Here is a 16,622-nt window from a genome sequence, read left to right on the forward strand (position 1 = left end):
CCAAACCAAATATTAACCAATCTTTTCCTTTCTTTTGATTGTTGACTTACTTACTGTGTGTTTACAGCAATCCTCATTTTCTTAAAAAAAGACATTATATTCTGTTTGTTTGTTCCTGGTGTTATAATTTCCCATTGCCATTAAAAGATGAATAATACCGGTATGAGCTGCTGAGTTCTTACTGAAGTCTTTTGAACATCCTGAAATCTCTTTGCTCCCAATTCAGATTGCAATCACCATCACTGCATATTCTATAAAGCAGCTGCATCAACTCACATTGAACAGGGGAGTTTGAATAGAATTGAATTTGCTCAAATCTCATACGAGTAAGCCACCTAAAGCAATGAATCACAATGTGTGATTGAATAGTAATCCATTGGAATTTGATTGCATTGTGTTTTTTGGCTGGATGCGCTCGCAAAGGATCACTCCCAGGTTTCGTATATTGGCAGAAGGATTCTTAAAATGGCAGTTTACACGTTTTTGTGTGTGTTCTTTTTTAATAACTGCATCATTTATTGGCTTTGCTCAGCCCAGTTGGTAGTTCTCTGACCTCTGAGTCAGTAGTTTGAGGTGTCAAGTCCATTGCACAGCACAGTCAGTAAGTTTAGACGGGTACTGTAAAGGCCACTTATTGAGTTCACTCCACTGATGGGAACTGTGACTTCAGCCCTGAAATTCCCTTTCTAAAACTTCTTCACCACTCATCACTCACTCATGCATTAAGATATGGCTTAAAGGCTACTTAGAATCATACAGTTATACAGCAATGAAACAGACCCTTTGGTCCAACTGGAAGATGCCAACCAGTTATCCTAAATTAATCTAGTTCCATTTGCCAGCATATGTCCCAAATCCCTCTGAACCTTTCCTGTTCATGTACCCATTCAGATGCCTTGTAAATGTTGTAATTGTACCAGCCTCCACCACTTCCTCTGGCAGCTCATTCCATACACGCACCACCCTCTGTGTGAAAAAATTGCCCCAAATCCCTTTTAACTCATTTTCCTCTCTCCTTAAACCTATGCTCTCTAGTTTTGGACTCCCTTACTCTGGAAAAATAACCTTGGCTATTCACCCTATCCATGCCCCTCATGATTTTATAAACCTCTATAAGGTCATCCCTCAGCTTCCAAATCTCTAGGGAAAATAGCCCCAGCCTATTCAGCTTCTCCCTATAGCTCAAACCCTCTAACCCTGGCAACATCCTTGGAAATCTTTTCTGAACCCTTTCAAGTTTCACAACATACTTCTTACAGCAGAAAGACCAGAAGTGAATGCAGTATTCCAAAAGTGGCATAACCAATGCCGTGTGCAACCACAACATGACCTCCCAACACTTATACTCTGTGCACTGGGCAATAAAGTCTATTGAGTACAGTCTGAACCCATCAAGTCTCTCTTCATATGTTAGTCTTGCCATTCCAGGAATTAGCCTGTTAACTCGTTGTCACATTACATTGATAACCAGAACATCTTCCTCAGGTAAGGGGACCAAAACTCCATACAATACTTCAGGCATGGGCTCACCAAGAGCCTGTGTAATTGTAACAAGAAGTTGCCTTCTGTAGGATGGCTGATCAGGACACTCTCCACTCTTACCAGCTGCCGGGCGAAAGTGAGTCCTGCAGATGCTGGAGATCAGAGTCAAGATTAGACTGGTGCTTTTCCAGCAGGCTCATTCCTGATGAAGGACTTTTGCCTGAAACTTCGATTTTTCTGCTCCTTGGATGCTGCCTGACCTGCTATTTTTTTTCAGCACCACTCTAACCTTGACTCTTACCAGCTGCCATCAGGATCATTGGAAGCATTTGCAGGCTGAGAATCAATTGTTTGGCCACATTATGGATGTATCTTCACTGGCCAACAGGACCTGCCCTGGGACTCAATCTGAAGTGTCTAGGCCATAGGAAAGAATGCTACCCATTACACCATAATGTCTCCTATATTTGTCTACTCATTCTTTCGTTTGTTGCATAGTAAAACACTCCACTCCATTTCGGATATATTTTATTGTGTAGCCCAGAGTTAGGAGGACTTGTCTTGCAATGGGTAATGTCCACCTCTCCCTGATCCAGAAGCTTTGGCCCCACCAGAGTTTAATGGTCAATGAGGGTATGTTCATAATATATAGTTAAGTATCAACTTCTCAATCCTTCCAGCACACATCAGATCATAAGATTCCTGATCAACCATATGAATCACAGAATCCCTGCAGTGTGGAAGTAGGCCATGTGGCCCATCAAGTCCAAACTGACCATCCATAGAGCAGCCCACCCTGACCCATTCCCCTACCCTGCATTTCCCATGATTAACCCACCGAGCCTACGCATCTCTGGACACTATGGGCAATTTAGCATGGCCAATCCATCTAACCTGCACATCTTGGGGAGGAAACTGGGGTACCCAGAGGAAACCCAGACATGTTTCTGAGCAGGTTGATTAAAATGACGAGAAGCCCGGTATGTTCCAAAGCGAGGACCACATCATTTATATAAACAGTTTGGATGCAAGCATAAGTGGTACAGTCATAAATTTACAGATGACAAAATTAGAGGTGTAGTGGACAGCAAAGAAGGTTACCTCAGATTACAACAGGATCTTGATCAAATGGGCCAATGGGCTGAGGAGTGGTAGGTGGAGTTTAATTTAGATAAATGCGAGGTGCTGCATTTTGGGAAAGCAAATCTTAGCGGAACTTATACACTTAATGGTAAGGTTCTAGGGAGTGTTGCTGAGTAAAGATACCTTGGAGTGCAGGTTCATAGCTCCTTGAAAGTGGAGTCGCAGGTAGATAGGATACTGAAGGTGGTGTTTGGTATGCTTTCCTTTATTGGACAGAGTATTGAGTACAGACATGTATCTGAGCAGGTTGATTAAAATGACGAGAAGCCCGGCATGTCCCAAAGCGAGGACCACATCATTTATATAAACAGTTTGGATGCAAGCATAAGAGGTACAGTTAGTAAATTTACAGATGACAAAATTAGAGACAGGAGTTGGGAGGTCATGTTACAGCTGTACAGGACACTGGCTAGGCCACTTTTTGAATATTGCGTGCAATTCTGGTCTCCTTCCTGTCGAAAAAATGATGTGAAACCTGGAAGGGTTCAGAAAAGATTTACGAGGATGTTGCCAGGGTTTGTGGATTTGAGCTAAGCCTGTTTTCCTTGGAGCGTCAGAGGCTGAGAGGTGATCTTATAGAAGCTTATAAAATCAGAAGGGGCATGGATAAGGTAAATAGACAAGGTCTCTTCCCTGGGGTGGGGGAGACCAGAACTAGAGGGCATAGGTTTAGGGTGAGAGGGGAAAGATAGAAAAGAGACCTAAGGGGCAATGTTTTCATGCAGAGGATGGTGCGTGTGTGGAATGAACTGCCAGAAGAAGTGGTTGAGACTGGTACAATTACAACATTTAAAAGGCATCTGGATGGGGATATGAATAGGAAGGGTTTAGAGGGATATGGGCCGGGTGCTGGAAGGTGGGACTAGATTAGATTGGGATATCTGGTCACCATGGACCTTTTGGACTGAAGGGTCTGTTTCCGTGCTGTACATCTCTATGACCCTATGACATAGTTCAAGTACAGCAAAGTTTTTATTTTGCACAGGAGGTTCTGCCCATGTCCGGATCTATCTGAATAAATAGTGCCTTATTGGACTGTGTTAAACCTTTCTTCCTTCAGTGTTACTTTCAGCTGACATAGCAACAGCCCATGCAGCTGCACCGTTTCCCTGAGGCCTGTCTGTAGAGGACGGTTGATTTCCAATGCAAATATAATCTCTTTGAGATGAGAAAGAGTGTGTGTCTGTCTGCTGCATGTGAGGGGAGTATTGTTTAACACCAACGGAAATCGGTAGCCTGGTTTCATACATATTAATGTAGATGGAAATCATTGTTTTGCCTGTTTTATTGCAATATCATCCTTGCTCCGATCGTCACCCTTCTTCTGTTTGCCTTATCTGTGGCACAAAGTAGGAGAGATGAACATCATCAAGAATGATGCACAGCGATCGACAACACACTGATAACTCCCCCCCTCCCCCACTCTCACCCAGAATGCACACTGTCTGTGGTAAAATGGAATGCAATTTCCAGCCCCATTATGTTCAAAATAACTGAACGCATTATGAGAAAGAATTGTTTTTGTTCCTGCTGCACAGTCACCGTTAGAGCTTGCAAAAATGATCTGTTTCCTTGACATTAACTCTTCGAGAGACATTACCTTTGCTTTTAATCTCCTGCACAAATTTGACATCTCCTGAATCTTGTTTAGTTCCAAATCTATTTACAACAGGTACTTTCTTCACTACATGTGTAAATCTAAACTGCAAAATATTCATCCCTGGGTGCAGAGTTAGAAGTTGGGGGTGATTCTGCCCTCCCTCTACTCTGGTCTCAAATTTATATTCCCTCAATTAGTTCCCTTCCACACTGCCTACATCTCTAAAGTGTTTCATTCCTTCTTCCCTCATTCTCTTCCTCCCTTCTTTCCTACCTCCATCCATCTTTCTTTCATCCCTCTTTCCTCTCATTCCCTGTATTGTACCAGCTTCAGTCCACATGATCCAACCAGGCAAAACACAAGTATAAATCTCTGAGTTCCTGCTTGGTATAGAACTAGTCCACAATAACCAGTGTGTGTTCACCCAGTGAAACATCCTGCTCAGGTGTTCAAAAACTTGCAACTTAAGGATTAATTGACTTTTTTTTTACTGTCAACATCCATCACAGACATTTCTTAGCATTTTCAAATTATTTGATGTAAAGGTAGGAAATTTGCTAATAGACTTTGTGAAAGATGCCAGGTCACTGTAGACATCAAAAGATGCCAAACAGCACCCCCTTTAGGATCTCATCTCAATGCCACACAAACTCATCCAATATTACCCCTGCCTGTCAAAATATAAAATGTAATTAATAGTCCATGTTCCAGAAATATTTCACAATAATGTTTCTTTGACTTCTTAATACTTTGTGATACAAATTGACAAAAGGACATGTGTAGCTATAATTATGTAATGCAAGATACTGTTTATCTGGCAAAAGTTTTAAATTAGTTTAAATCAGTGATTGGTCTGATTAGATCCCCAGGGGTATTAACAACCCCACAGATCCCCAGGATGTTGCACTGTCCGAGGATAAGTTGCCAGTATCTATTTTGCAGCTCTCTTTTTCAAACTCCCCCTTTGTCTCCTTTCTGATTGATTTCACCTTTTTTTCCCTTTTATAATATTGATGCTGTGATGAATCTGGCCCATTTCTGAAATTCGAAATTTGCATCTGATTTCCTCCATGATTGCTGCCCCTATCGCAGCTCATTTCTTGAGTAAGAAATAATTTTCATTTAAATGAGCATCTCTTCACAAACTTCAAAGTTCCCACAGAGCTTCAGAACCATCGAAATGGATTTTTGAAGCACATTTATTTGACTATGTATTTCCTCAATGCTTCAGCCTTTGAATTAGAATGGAAGATAAATGAGTGGTGACTGAAATAATGCGGGAGTCAAGAAGGAAACAAATGGGAAGGAGGGAGACCTCAATGCAATTTGGTTGTCCATTGTAAGCCACTTCCAACTATCTCATGGTCACAAGCTTGGGCAGCACAGTGACTCAGTGGTTAGCAACTGCTGTCTTACAGCACCAGGGACCCAGGTTCGATTCCAGCCTTGGGCACCTGTCTGTGTTTGCACATTCTTCCTGTGTCTGCGTGGGTTTCCTCCCACAATCCAAAAATGTGCAGGTTAGGTGAATTGACCATAGTGTTTAGGGGTGTGTAGGTTAGGTGCATGAGTTGAGGTAAATATAGAGTAGGGGAATGGGTCTGGGTGAATTACTCTTTGGAGGGTCGGTGTGGGCTTGTTGGGCTTTAGGGGTTCAATGATTCTATGAAGCTTAACATATCAAAAATTGCACACCTTGGATTTGTCCCACCTATACCCTGGTTCTTAGTCCGGCTTTGGCAGTATTTCCAGTGTATTGTTCTTCTGGGCTGGTCTTTGAATGAAAATCTGATCTCCACCTACACAACACGATATAATTGTTACAAGGTTTGTTTTTATCCTTTTCTAAAACAAAATAGACATACTGCTGAAGCTTTTTGTATAATACATGACCCATTAGGACATATGCAAGAATACCCAATTTCAAATGTTCACAGCAGTTTATATGTCAGAGTTTATATGTTTGGTTAGAAAATTATCTCTGATTGGCCAAGGCATTAGCCTGGGGAAAGCAATGGGAGACTTAAGACTCCTCAAATCCCTAGGTAATTCAAAAATATGCCAGGTAATATTCTTTTTCTCTTGCAGAGAATGGGCCCCGAGGTATTTATACTTACTGTATAAATTGTTGCAATTATTTGAAATTTGGCATTCTCGTGTTTGTCCCAATAAGTGCAAAATGTAGAACTTCAGAAACAGGGCTCTCTTAAGTAAGATTCCAAGTTCTGTACTAACAAGCAAAAATAAGATGTAGTGTTAGAGAGGGATGTTGTTTATCTGTGAGTTCCCAACTCTGGCAACATTTAAAGCTTTTTTTTGTAACAGCTCCCACAGGTGACCTAATGAAGAGTTCTGGTTCTGCCTGTGCAATGGCTTTTCTTCCAAATCTGAAACACTCTTTTGTTTACCTGATATGTGTTTTACACACATCTACTGCTGGCAGAGTTTGGGACTTTCTGTCTTGTTACAAACAGCATTCTGTTTAGTAACCTGACCCTGAAAGTCTCCCCAACGAATAATTTCCATCTGTTGGAAAATGTATACAAGATAAAAGATTTGTTACATAGGTTTACACCAAAGCTGTTTTTTCAGCAAGGTCACACAATGGCAAGAATTTATTTTGGCGGGTTTAGGTGAAGAGTATTAGCAAGTACATTATTAAACATTATTGATATGAATAATGCGTTAGTGAGCGGCGCAATGGCTCAGTGGTTAGCACTTCTGGCTCACAGTGCCCAGGACCCAGGTTTGATTCCACCATTAGATGGCTGTCTGTGTGGAGTTTGCACGTTCTCCCTGTGTCTGTGTGGGTTTCCTCCAGGTGCTTTGGTTTCTTCCCATAATCCATGGATGTGCAGGTTAGGTGGATTGGCCCTGGGGCATATCGGATTTTAAAGACGGGATGGGTCTAAGTGGAATGCTCTTTGGAGGGTCACTATGGGCTGAATGGCCTGATTCCACTATAGGGATTCTATGAATTGGCTTTTCCAATTAGTCTGCAAAAGAGTATATTTTAGAAGCAGTTTGCACTGAATGAAAGTATTGAATCAAATCATATTGGTATAATTTATTCAAAGGATTTATCTATGAACAATTACAATATTCACAGTTCTTTCTGACACCAGATGCTCATTTATTACTTCAATTTGAATGCACTACATTGAAACTTCATTGAATCATTTTAGGAATGATGATGTCCAATGTAGAATTTGCTGACTACAGAAGATGCATACATAATGTGGCCAAACAAGTTCATTTCTAGTATACAAATCCTTCTTATATACCTGATGGCCAGGGGTAACATTGGGTCAGTCTCCTGGTCAGAAGACTGTTTCAAACTACTGCAGAATTTTGCCCTTCTCATGCAGCTCAGTTTGAGGACAGGCAGGCAGTAGTTTAAGTATCAAACACACAGATTGCTGGAGAACTCAACAGGACTGGCAGCATCTGTGGGGAGAAAAACAGAATGAACGTTTTTGAGTACTAAACTAGAAACATTATCCCTGTTTCTCCAGCATTCTCTGTGTTTGTTTCAGATTTCCAGCAACCAACAGTATTTTGCTATTATTCTAGTTTAAGTAAGCCATTGGATGCCAGATTTCAAATGGTGTCATTGTTATTAGTCTTTTATTAATCTTGACCTAGGGAGGAGAGCATTCAAGGAGAAGGAGAATCGACGTTTCGGGCACAAACCCTTCTTCAGGAATGAGGAGGGTGTGCTAAGCAGGCTAAGATAAAAGATAGGGAGGAGAGACTTGGGGGAGGGGCATTGGGAATGCGATAGGTGGAAGGAGGTTAAGGTGAGGGTGATAGGCTGGAGAGGGGGTGGGGGCGGAGAGGTCGAGAAGAAGATTGCAGGTCAAGAAGGTGGTGCTGAGTCTGAGGGCTGGGACTGAGAAAAGGTGGGGGGAGGGGAAATGAGGAAGCTGGAGAAATCCGCATTCATCCCCTGTAGCTGGAGGGTTCCTGGGCGGAAGGTGAGGCGCTCTTCTTCCAGGCGTCGTGTTGCCATGGTCTGGCGATGGAGGAGGCCAAGGACCTGCATGTTCTTGGCGGAGTGGGAGGGGGAGTTAAAGTGTTCAGCACGGGGTGGTTGGGTTGGTTGGTGCGGGTGTCCCAACCCAACCGCCCCGTGGCTGAACACTTTAACTCCCCCTCCCACTCCGCCAAGAACATGCAGGTCCTTGGCCGCTTCCCTCGCCAGACCATGGCAACACGACGCCTGGAGGAAGAGCGACTCATCTTCCGCCCAGGAACCCTCCAGCTACAGGGGATGAATGCGGATTTCTCCAGTTTCCTCATTTCCCCTCCCCCCACCTTTTCTCAGTCCCAGCCCTCAGACTCAGCACCGCCTTCTTGACCTGCAATCTTCTTCCCGACCTCTCCGCCCCCCCCACCCCCTCTCCGGCCTATCACCCTCACCTTAACCTCCTTCCACCTATCGCATTCCCAACGCCCCTCCCCCAAGTCCCTCCTCCCTACCTTTTACCTCATTCCTGAAGAAGGGCTTGTGCCCGAAACGTCGATTCACCTTCTCCTTGGATGCTGCCTGACCTGCTGCGCTTTTCCAGCAACACATTTTTAAGCTCTGATCTCTAGCATTTGCAGTCCTCACTTTCTCCTAGGGAGGAGAGCACTTATTCATTGACCCCACGACTGAATTTTATTCCTAATAAGGAGGATATGTTTGTGCACACCCAATAATGTATGCAGGATGGCAGGTTGGGGTGCCTGAGGAACTTGCAAAATGTTCCAAGGATTTAAAGAACAGGATCAAGTTGTTGGTAGGGAAAGGAAGCTGAATCATGCATAGATTGAGTGTTGCTGAAGATGGATGAACATAGGTTTTCGCCTCCACTGGAGCATCCTCTTGTTACTTCTGACCTACACCTCTCCTCTGGTCACTCTACAGGACATTGGTGAGGCCACTTTTGGAAGACTGCATGCAATTCTGGTTGACCAGCTATAGGAATGATGTTGTGAAACTTGAGATGGTATAGAAAACATTGACAAGGATGTTGCTGCGGTGGAAAGGTTTGAGCTACAGGCTGAGACCTTTTTCCATGCAGCATCGGAAATTGAGGGGTGACCTTACAGGGGTTGATAAAATCATAAGAGGCATGAATAGAGTGAATAGCCAAGTTTGTTTTCTTAGGGTAGGGGAGTCCAAAACTAGAGCGGAGAGGTTTAAGGTGAGAGGGGAAAGATTTAAAAGGGACCTGAGGGATAACCTTTTCACACAATGGGTGGGGTGTGCATGGAATGAGCAACCAGAGAAAGTGGTGGAGGCTGCTACAATTAAAAGGCATCTGGATGGGTATATGAATAGGAAGAATTTAGAGGGATATGGGCTAAATGGGATTAGGTCAGATTGGGATGTCTGGTTGGTGTGGACAGATTGGACTGCAAGGTCCATTTCTGTGCTGTACGACTATATAACTCAGCAAGCAACATTGTGTCCCTGGGAATTGTGTGGAGCTATGTCATGCCTGAGCAAGTGCAGTGGTATAAGTTGCCCAGGAGGTGTTGGCAATGAGGAGGCAATGTGGGTTCTGCAGGAGGAACAATACAGCCCCAGAAGAGATGTCAAGTCCCTACCTAACTGCATGAGAACACCTTTACCACTGATCAGTGACCACATCTCTCCATCCCGACTGTGTTGCTGTTCCTTCACTGTCATAGAATCATGGAACCTCGACAGTGTGGAAAGAGGCCACTCACGCCATTAAGTCTGCACCACCCAACGAAGAGCATCCCAACCAGAGCCAGCCCGCACCCTATCCCACAACCCATAATTCCCATTGGCCAATCCATCTAACCTGCTCATCTTTGGACTGTGGGAGGAAACCGGAGCACCCGGAGGAAACCGCGGGGAGAACTTACAAACTCCACACAGACAAATGGGCTGTAAATCCTGCCCTTGCTAGCCACACCCACATCTTGTGTATGAATAAAAAATAAAAGTCCACCACCACCATCTCGAGGAACACACAAAGATGGGTAGTAAATACTGACATCACACAGCAACATCCGCACCCACAAAAAAATGCCTTTTTTTTTAAATGATTTCTTTCACAGGGTTGTGATTTGGGAATGTTTCCATGCAAAGAAGGTTTCGCTGATGAAGGAGCTAATTTGATGAACCTGAGCAAGAATTGTCTGCCCTTCAAGAACACCGACACAGGGTTTAGTTTGAAATTCAATTTACAGAATTAATGAGACATTGATGCTCTTTTCTCTGTCTGACAGGCTTTGTGTTGCAATACTCTGTTGATAACAGTGAAGAATGGAAGGATGTCTTCATCAACCCAACTGAGCGCTCCTTCAAACTGGACCACCTCAAATGTGGCACTTGGTACAAGGTGAAACTGGCAGCCAAGAACAGTGTTGGAGCTGGGCGCATTAGCGAGATTATTGAAGCCAAAACTCATGGGAGAGGTGGGTCAGGATAAAAAGAAAAATTGTTATGGATGTAAGGTGTTGAGATAAAACCAATCATGAATGCTGCATTTTCTAGACTAGAACAAATGCAGACTGTTCTGAGACATGTTGTGCTGCTCATACACAGATAAGAGCAAGATTAGACCATTTAGCCCCTCAAACCTGCTATGCCATTCTAGCTAATTGATGATCATCTGCTTTGACTGGTCCATATAGTGGCAGGTCAACATATTTACTTCCATTTTGGGAAAGTCGTTGATGTGAAGAGACCATGGAGATCTCAACAGAAGAAAGAAAATGAGATAGAATGTAGACCATTTTCCCATTTTATTTTCCGTTCAGTTATCTCCATGCTACATGGGGCCACCACAATTCTGGTTGATGACCTTGATGTTGACCTTTGTTTTTGGATTTGCCAATTGTTTTTGTAGTTAGATAGTCTTCAGAATGAACCTGTGAACTAGAAACCATAGCCTGGCTAACCAGGAAACCTAATCACTCAACCTCTGCCATAGACATGTTGGAGGGAGTTACTGGGAGATTTTCCTGTTTGACTGCTATGGAAACATACTTTCCTCTGCTTTCCAATTCTGGAGGAGGACTTGAACCCAGAGCTTCTGGCTCAGAGACAGAGAAACTACAACTGTGATACAAGGCCTCCTAACTTTCCCACTCTATAAATTATTATTCAAATGAATAGGAAAACCTAAGGAACAACCTTCTCATGCAGAGCGTGGTGTTTGAATGGATTAATCTGCTAGAGGAGGTGGTGGAGGCTGGTACAGTTACAGCATTTAAAAGGCGTCTGGATGGGCATATGAATAGGAAGGGGTAGAGGGATATGTGCCAAGTGGGACTAGATTAATTTGGCCGGCATGGACAAGTTGGAGCAAAGGGTCTGTTTCCATGCTGTACGTCTCTATGACTGTATGATTTCAAAACCAAACTGCCATAGAACCTTTCGCATTGTAGTAGAGAATATTCAGTCCATCATGTCCCTGCTGGCTCTTAGAAAGCGTGATCCACTCCAAACCCATGTTTCCTTGTCAAGCATATATCCAAAGTCAATAGGTGTGGAGCTGAGAAAGCACAGTAAGTCAGACAGCATCCAAAGAGCAGGAAAGTCAATATTTCTACTGCTTTCCTGCTCCTCGGATGCTGTCTGACCTGCTGTGCTCTTCAAGCTTCCCATCTATTGACTCTAACTTCCAGCATCTGCAGTCCTTACTGTCTCAGTGCATATATCCAGTTATTGTGTGAAAGTTATTAGTGTATCTCCTGCCACCATCATTTCAGGGTCAGAAGTTATACCATACAAAGTTATTGTCCAAAAGATTTATTTGAAATCACAAGCTTTTGGAACTCTGCTCCTTTATCATCTGACCATAACGACATACTGTTTAAAAAAAATCTCTATCTACCATCCAGTTTATTTCCAAATTGCCTCAAACCTTTAGTTAGGGAACCACCCACTGGTGGAAACAATTCATTGTTTACTCAAGAAAAATGCCAAAGAACTTTGAATGCTGCTGAAATTCTCCTTTAATATTCTCTGCCCGAAAGGGAACAATCCCAGATTCTCTGGCATTGCGATGTAACTGCAGTCACTTATCCCAGTTACGAACCCCGATTGGAAAACACTTGCTAAGCAATCCCGAGTATGCTGTGAATCATATTGACAACCATTTCAGTGTTGGAAGCTGCATCTATTACTGCACAGAGTCCTGGTATTTGCAGACTGAAAGATTATGTGCACGCATTTCAACTTAACCAAATGGGTGACAGTCACTCTCTATTCATTGCCTTGATCAGTCAGAGACAAACTGTCCAGTTTAAATTTAAACAAAGCTCAACAGTTGTCTGTCAGTCATCATCTACTAGGTGCTTACTCAATGGAAAGCCTCCACCAGAGTCCATTTGCCAAATATAAAAATGTTGATTCACTTGGTATCCATTCAGATGCCATGACGAGTGCAAGATGAAAAGCTCCAACAAAATCTATCCTTTTTATTCAGCTGTGGCTTAAAGTTATGGCTAAAACATTTTTGGTAAATCTTTGTCCCCTACTCCCCCCTTTTTGCTAGTCTTTCACAGCCTTCCAGTTGTGCATGGCCAGAATTGGATGCAATGCTCAGGCAAAGACCTGTCCAATGATCGATAAAGGTGAAGCAAATTATTTTGCCTTAGTGTTTTAGGCATCTATTTACAAGCCTTTTTATTAACAGCTTGATCTATCTGTCTTTTCATATTCAGAGATGTGTAGTAGTCCCTCAGATCTGTCAGTGCCTGCATCTATTTTAAAGTCGTATCATTTTATGTACATTGTCAAATTTCCTGGCATGTGTTTCAATTACTTCATTACCTGTAACATGTGCCTCTAGTTGTCAATGCAAAGAAAAATAAAAATTGGTTAAAGTATAAAATAGGCTTTCCAACTAAAACAACCCTAGACAGAACATTTTGACATTAGAGATGTCAGTTATTAATAAGCAATTTGCTCAACTCCCTCCCTGTGGCCTCTGGTACAGATTAAGAAAGGTCACATCGAGCTTGTGCAGTTTGAGTTCAGTATCTCCCAGTGCTTCGGAATCGCTCAGGTTCAGGTCCCAGAGCTGGAGATGGCATCCAGCTGTTCCTGGATCTGTCCTTGCATGGACTGTTCCTGCCAATCAAAGGCAAACAGAACTACTTCCACATTTAGGGACAGACTGGCTTGGCATTTAAAGCTGGGAATGTGAGAAGCTGCCATCTCGGAGCTACAAGGGAAAAGGACAACGTGAAAGAAAAACTTCGTTTTTACAAATTTTTCAGTTCCAGCTTTGTAATTGTGAACATCTTTCCCAACTCTGGGATCTATAGCAATTCGACTATGTTTTGCAACTAATATTTTAAATAAATTATTTTAGCATCATCCTTTCATGTGTCTTTTTTTGGGCAGGCACGGTGGCTCAGTGGTTAGCACTGCTGCCTCACCGTGCCAGAGACCCAGGTTTAATTCCAGCCTCAGACGACTGTCTGTGTGCAGTCTGCACATTCTCCCCATGTCTGCTGGGTGCTCTGGTTTCCTCCCACAGTCTGATGATGAGGTTAGGTGGAATGTCCATGCTAAATTGGCCATAGTTTCCAAGTTGGGTCAGCAATGGTAAATGTGGGGTTACAGGGATAGGGTAGGATGCTATTTGGAGGGTCAGCACAGGCTGCATGGCCTCCTTGTGCATTGTGGGGATTCTGTCATGACTTTAACAAGATATATTTAAAATGTGAAGCTAGGGATGTTGATCAATGTGCCTCTTATTTCTTTCCTTTTTGTTTCTTCTTCCAGAACCTGCTTTCGACAAGGACCGGCATCTCTTTACCCACATTAACTCTACCCACGCCAGGCTCAACCTCCAAGGGTGGAACAGTGGTGGCTGCCCCATCACAGCAATCGTCATGGACTACCGTCCCAAAGGCACCTGGCCTTGGCTTACGTTAAAGACCAACTTGTCGCATGAGGTTTTCCTACAGGACCTGCAAGGGGCCACTTGGTATGAGTTGAAAATGAGAGCCTGTAACAGCGCTGGATGTGGCAACGAGACAACACATTTTGCCACACTCGATTATGACGGAAGTAGGTGTGGGGAGTGGTTGTGGGGAATTTAACTTTTCACCTTCAGGTCATGGCTTTCTTGAGAAAACCTATTTCTTCACATGGAGGACCCAGGGTACACTGATCCAATCCCAATTTCGCCACAGAAACACAACACAGCACTTCCCAGATGTTTTTCCTTAAACATTACCATGGCACACTCCCACACTTTCACTAAAGCCGGGCAGCATAACTGATTTGTGCTGGAGCACTGAATTGAGGACATCTATTTACATTTAACAGTGTGATAGACATCTGATAGTCCATAGCTCAATAACTAGTAACAAGGAACTGAGTGCTCATTTCTTCAACGCTCCATGTCCGACGGAGGCATCATTAGAGCAGATGTGACTGGGATGGAGTATCAGAGAGTGAGGAAGAGGTCTTATAGGAGTAAGGTGGGAAGAAGTGAGAGAAATATAATGGGGAGAGGAAGTAAATATCTAGTAACATGTACGGCTGTAAGTTGATAAGAAGTATCAGTCTTATTATCAAAAAGCAAATCCTTAAAGATAGTATGTGACGTTCAGGAAGAGGAAAGAATGGGCAGAAGGTGAAGATTTGAAGCACGGTAAATGACATCTTTGGGAGTCAGAGGAGTTCGGAGCTGCATGAAGTCAGTTATCAGTGTCAGAAAGACAAAAGAAGATTGGGAAAGGGTGCAATTATAAAATGGCCACTAACAGCACAAATAAAGAATTTAGGAGGAATTTCTTTATACAGGGCATGTAAAACTCCTTTCCACATGTCTTGATTGAAGCAGAGAGTGACATTGCATTTCAGGAGAGATGTGATACACACAGGAGGGAGCAGGCATGAGGGGATGTTGGGGGTGACAATAGAAGGAGCATTAAAAGCGGGCACTGTCTCACCTGCAGTATAAACACACGCATGGACCAAGATGGGCCGAATGGAGTGTTTTTTGAGACAGTAGACTCTTTATATGTCGAAGCTGAACACCCAATATTGCAATCGTTATTACTTTAATGTAAGCTTTGACTCCACCTAGAGGCTGAGTTAATAAATTTCTGCTGACTGAAACTGAGTGTTAGGGAGTCTGCTTCCCCATTCTCTTCAACTGGTTCTTCAAAAGAAATTAAAGTTGATCAAAGGATTAAACAATGGTGAACCTCAAGCCCTCCAAGAACTCTGTGTTTATTCAAACCTGTCCATTCTCCACTTTGTTCGCACGAAGGAAACCATCCAGGTTTTATATATTGAAAATGAAAGTCTTAAAATAACAGGATCTGCCTGTTACATTTAAAAAGGCATTGGGTTGCAGAGTAGATCTGGAGGGAATGTTAAAGGATCAGGAGCAAGGGGACACAGAATAAAAGTAATTCGGAAAAGAAGCAAAACCAATGAGGAAAGACATTTTTCACATAGCAAGTGGTTCAGTTGTGGAATACATTACCTGAGAGTGTGATGGATGCTGGGTCAGTCGAGGCATTCTACAGGAAAGTTAAACAATTATTTGAGAGTTTTCCATGCTCTTATGGTAGTGGCACTAAGAGAATTGTCTCACTTGGAGAATCATTGAAGCCACAATAGCCAAATAGCCTCCTTCCACAATTCCACGGCTGGGTGTTACTGGCCATATTTGGCTCCATTAACAGCAAAAACATTTCAGTTAGAAGGTTTTGAAAGTCACATAGATCAGGGATCTTGAGTTCCAAGTCTGTGGTGGCCATTGCTTTCAGTCATCTGGGATCTGGAATTCTCTTGCTAAATCTCCGCATTGCTCCCACCTCCTCTAGGACCCTCCTTAAAACTCATCCATTTCATCAAGCTTTTGGTCACCAAAATCTCCTCTTTTCAATTTTGAACTGATTGTGTTCCGGTGAAGTACTTTGGTAAATTTCGCTAAGTGGCAGTCACTGTGTAAGGGCAAGCTGCTCGTCGTATTTGCAGAGGCAGGGGAATCCTCCCTTCCCCCACTTACCTGCCAAGGCTTGTGGCCAGTGAGGATAGGTTGTGCACTTGATGCAGTCGCGAGGAAAGATAACTGCCCCTTCTACTTTGCCCAGCAAGGAAGCACAACAATTTGTACACACCACCCCAAGACAACTGAGTGCATACAGGGTGGCACGTTGGCTCAGTGGTTAGTACTACTGCCTCACAGTGCCAGGGCCATGGGCTCGATTCCAGCCTCAGGTAACTGTCTGTGTGGAGATTGCACATTTTCCCAGTGTCTACAAAAGTTTCCTTCTGGTGCTCTGATTTCCTCTCACAATCCAAAGATGTGCAGATTAGGTGAATTGGCCATGCTAAATTGCCATAATATTTAGGGATGAGTAAGTTAGGGGTAAATGTAGGGTGGATTACTCT

At 43.2% G+C, this 16,622-nt stretch overlaps 1 protein-coding gene across 1 annotated transcript in view; it reads left to right on the forward strand.

The window, feature by feature from the left end:
* The window catches only part of dscaml1 (Down syndrome cell adhesion molecule like 1), a 586,372-nt gene that overhangs the window by 538,872 nt on the left and 30,878 nt on the right, over nt 1-16,622 (forward strand). Inside the window, exons 25-26 of the mRNA XM_043676579.2 lie at nt 10,475-10,663; nt 13,989-14,276. Of these exons, the coding sequence (XP_043532514.1) occupies nt 10,475-10,663; nt 13,989-14,276 (477 nt within the window). The remainder of the gene's footprint in view (nt 1-10,474; nt 10,664-13,988; nt 14,277-16,622) is intronic.

This window comes from Chiloscyllium plagiosum, unplaced genomic scaffold, assembly GCF_037043375.1.
Source record: "Chiloscyllium plagiosum isolate Xiang-an unplaced genomic scaffold, Cpla_swu_hap1 HiC_scaffold_29, whole genome shotgun sequence".
NCBI lineage: Eukaryota > Metazoa > Chordata > Chondrichthyes > Orectolobiformes > Hemiscylliidae > Chiloscyllium > Chiloscyllium plagiosum.